The 3,819-nt window shown below is 51.3% G+C and overlaps 1 protein-coding gene across 1 annotated transcript in view; it reads right to left on the bottom strand.

The window, feature by feature from the left end:
- Positions 1 to 3,002: 3,002 nt before the first annotated feature.
- The window catches only part of FRMPD3 (FERM and PDZ domain containing 3), a 28,525-nt gene continuing 27,708 nt past the window's right edge, over positions 3,003 to 3,819 (bottom strand). The window contains 1 exon segment of the mRNA XM_009071774.1: positions 3,003 to 3,819. This exon segment is cut by the window's right edge and continues 27 nt beyond it. Within this exon segment, the coding sequence (XP_009070022.1) occupies positions 3,003 to 3,819 (817 nt within the window).

Raw genomic sequence — 3,819 nt, 5'->3', positions numbered from 1 at the left:
ATATACAGACAATAAAAAAATTTTCCTCTGTATTAGACTGAGAGATTTATGGAGGAATGATATAGGCATAACGAGGAGCTTGAAGAAACTCAGTTTCATATTAGGTAATTCCCAGGGAAAAGGAAAACACGTCTCCCTGTCAGCCTTCAGCACTGTAACAGGCCTCGCCCACCACGGACTGAAGTCCCAACTGGCTCTTCCACTGGATATTTGCTACATGGTTCTTGAAATCAGGAGGGTGTCCCCACAGCAGGGTCGTCTCTGCCTTGCTGACAGCAATGGCCCAAGTCCAGGACAGCCATGGGCCAGGGGAGGTTATTGCACTTGGCCGAGGATGCGCATGTTCAAAGCACATTGTGCATTTCCATAACTCCTATGGAAGAACAAGACATTTTGGATGTGCATAATTTATCAAAAATAATAGAGATGGGAAGTGACCGATTGTACGGAGATCCCTGATCACCGCCAAGCGCTGGAGCAAACTGGCTGGGTGTGACAACTGGTCTCACTCCAGGCACCATGAGGCTGATGCCATGACCTCCCTCTCCAGCCGGAGTGGGTGTGATGGGGAGAGGCACTGGGACCTGGCAGGACCTGCTCTCCCCTCATGCATGAAGTGCAGTGGGTAGCAGGTAAGGGCAATGCAATGTGTAACCCTGCATTTTTCTCCTTGCTCTGTTCTGGAGGGTAGGTGACTGCAGTGAAATCCCAATTAAGGCAGTCTGATTGATTATGTCTAATAGCTAGACTGGAAGGAGGAGGAGGGGAATCTTGGGGTGGGAAGGAACGCAATTAGGAATATTTTACCATTCACCTGGAAGTGAAAAAACCCTAATCCAAAATTCCCAACTCCAAATAAATAACCATCACACAGTGCTAAATGATGCTTCTTCTGGCAGTCAGTCTGGTGAAGACAGGAAAAGAATCCCAATGCCCTGGCAAGGAGGACAGCCCCTGCCTGGGGCAAGTCTTGGCTCATAGACAAAGCTCTTCTGGGGTTCCTCTCTGATGGTCATGGTGAAAGGAAATAGGAGAGGGTTTGGGCTGAGCCTTGGAGACATGAACCTCTGGAGAATGGCGTGAAAGAGGTCTCCCCTCAGCTGCTAGCCCAACTTCTGTCTTGCAATGGTCAAGGATCAATCTGTGTTCCTTGCAGGGTCTCTAGCATGGATACAGCCATCCAGCAGAGGAAGGGAAACAGAATAATTAGATTGGAAAAGACCTTTAAGATCATTGAGTCCAACTGTTCCCCCAGCACTGCCAAGTCCAGTACTAAACCATGTCCCTAAGTGCCACAACTACGTGTCTTTAAATACCTCCAGGGATGGTGACTCTACCACTTCCCCAGGCAGCCTGTTCCAATGCCTGATCACCCTTTCAGTGAAGAAATTTTTCCTTCCCTACCTCCACTGCCCTTCTCTGGACATGTTCCAGCACCTCAATGTCCTTCTTGTCATGAGGAGCTCAAAACTGAACACAGGATTTGAGTTGCCTCCCTAATGCACAGTATAGGGGGACAATCACTGCCCTGGTCCTGTTGGCCACGCTATTTCTGGTACAGGTCAGGATGCCATTGGCATTCTTGGCCATGTGGGCACACTGCTGGATCCTGTTCAGCTGCTGTTCAACCAGCACCCCCAGGTCCTTTCCTGCCAGGCAGCTTTCCAGCCATTCTGCCCCCAGCCTGGAGTACTGCAGGAGGTTGTTGTGACACACGTGCAGGACCAGGCACTTGGTCTTGTTGACCCTCATACAGTTCATCTCTGCCCAGATCCCTCTGCAGAACCTTCCTACCCTCCACCAGATTGACCCTTCCACCCAGCTTGGTGTCACCTGCAAACTGACTGAGGGTGCCCTTGATCCCCTCATTCAGATCATTGTTAAAGATGTTACACAGGACTGTCCCCAACACTGAGTCCTGAGGAACACCACTTGTGCCTGGCCCCAGCTGGATGTAGCTCCATTCACCACTACTCTCTGGGCCCAGACATTCAGTTATTTTTTTACCCAGTGAACAGTCCAAGCCATGGGCAGCCAAGTTTCTCCAGGAGAATGCTGTGGGACACAGTGTCAAAGGCTTTACTAAAACTAGGTAGACAAAATCCACAGCCTTTCCCTCATCCACTAACTGAGTCACCCTGTCATAGAAGGAGACCAGGTTGGTCAAGCAGCACCTGCCTTTCCCAAACCCATGCTGGCTGGGCCTGATCCTTGGTGTCCCATACATGTCCTATGATGGCTCCATAACCTTTCCAGTACTGAGGCCAGACTGACAGGCCTCAGTTCCCTGGATCCACCCTACTTACAGGCATTAAGCCCTTGCCTTTAGCACAGGCAGTACCTGTGCTCAGGACCAGAGCACTGGTGCCTAAGCTGTGTGAGTAGAGCCTAATAGGGTGAGCTAGCTCTGTCTCAGGATTTTGGCATCCTGCCCATGCTTGGACTACTTCCCATGCCTTAGCACAGAAGTAGGGACTTGCACCCCAGAGATCCCTTTTGCTGCTAATTATGTTGTGTTTGTGGGCCAGGAAGATCCTGGAGGCAGAAGAACTCTTTACGTGGCAAGACACTGTTTTGGCTCCAGACTGCCCAAGTGAAGCCAGGAGATGTCAGCTCACCTCCTGCTAACTCATGGGCTCACTACAAACTGTGACAAAAGTCTTTGCACAAGTGAGGCCCAGAACCCCATGGAACCAAACTACTGTGGAGATAGGGTGACTGTGCCTGCCAAATACTGTCACCAACAAGACAGCGTGGGAGAACAAGCAGAGAAGCTGCTTGAGCCCCTTGATGAGCTGGTTGCACAGCTTGTGACAGGGCATGAATTTACCCTTCAAAACCACCACCAACACAACCATCCATTCTGCAGAGACCAAAGAGTGTCTTGGCTACCGCAAACCCTGGTGACATGGGCCTGTACACACGCATCCTCACCAGACCTAAGAGATTTGAGAACTGCTAGCACAGGCCTGGCACACGCTGGCTTGGTCTTCATAGCTGGCTTACTTATTGATCAGTGTCTTTAGGGAGCGTGTGAGAGTGCTCATGACAGTGGCAACCGTGGCTGATTGGCGGGCAAGTTGCTCCACAGTCTGCTGGTGGGTCAGCATTCTGGCCGTGGATTCCTCCGCAGCCTTCAGGAGGAAAGTGTAGTTTCTCACCACTTCCTCCACCTTCGACAGCAGCTCTTGGCGCTGGGACTCCGAGCGCACGACATACACCAGCCTCACAAAGGTTTCAATGAGGCTGCTTAGCACCTGGAAGCTGCTTGTGATGGCGGAGAGCATGTGGGTAGGGCTCTTGTCGACGGCTGCGACCCGGCGACAGGATGCCCGAAACTCCTTGAACTTGAGGGCGAGTTCTTGCTTGTACTCAGCCAGTTGGGAGATGTAGGGTTTGCAGTCCCGGACATCGGGGCTCAGCACACACTGCCTCAGGATAGTTAGGAGCTCGTTGGTGTCCAGTTGCACTTGCAGAAACCCATTGGGAAAGCTGTACGCATGGCCTCGAAGAGTGTTGATCTTTGCCAAGCTCCCCTCAAAACTGGAGCTCCTTAAATCTATTTCCTGGGTCTGACTCTCATTAGGACTGCTGCAGGCTGTTGCATCTAGGACCTGAAGAGTCCTGCTCATGACTGGGACCATCTGATTGTCCAGCTTCATTCCCGGGAGTATCTGCATGGGGATGGAATAGGACAGCTCATCCTTCTCACTCCCATCATCTGCAACGTCACATTTCCTGTAGTAGAAGCAGTACCGGATAGAGCAGCACTTCTCATCCTCCATGTCTTCATCCCGGAGCTCAGCAGGACTTGGATAC

This window comes from Acanthisitta chloris, unplaced genomic scaffold (genome assembly GCF_000695815.1).
Source record: "Acanthisitta chloris isolate BGI_N310 unplaced genomic scaffold, ASM69581v1 scaffold13513, whole genome shotgun sequence".
Classification (NCBI taxonomy): domain Eukaryota; kingdom Metazoa; phylum Chordata; class Aves; order Passeriformes; family Acanthisittidae; genus Acanthisitta; species Acanthisitta chloris.
The sequence above is the reverse complement of the archived record's forward strand: the minus strand, read 5'-3'. Positions and strand labels throughout refer to the sequence as shown.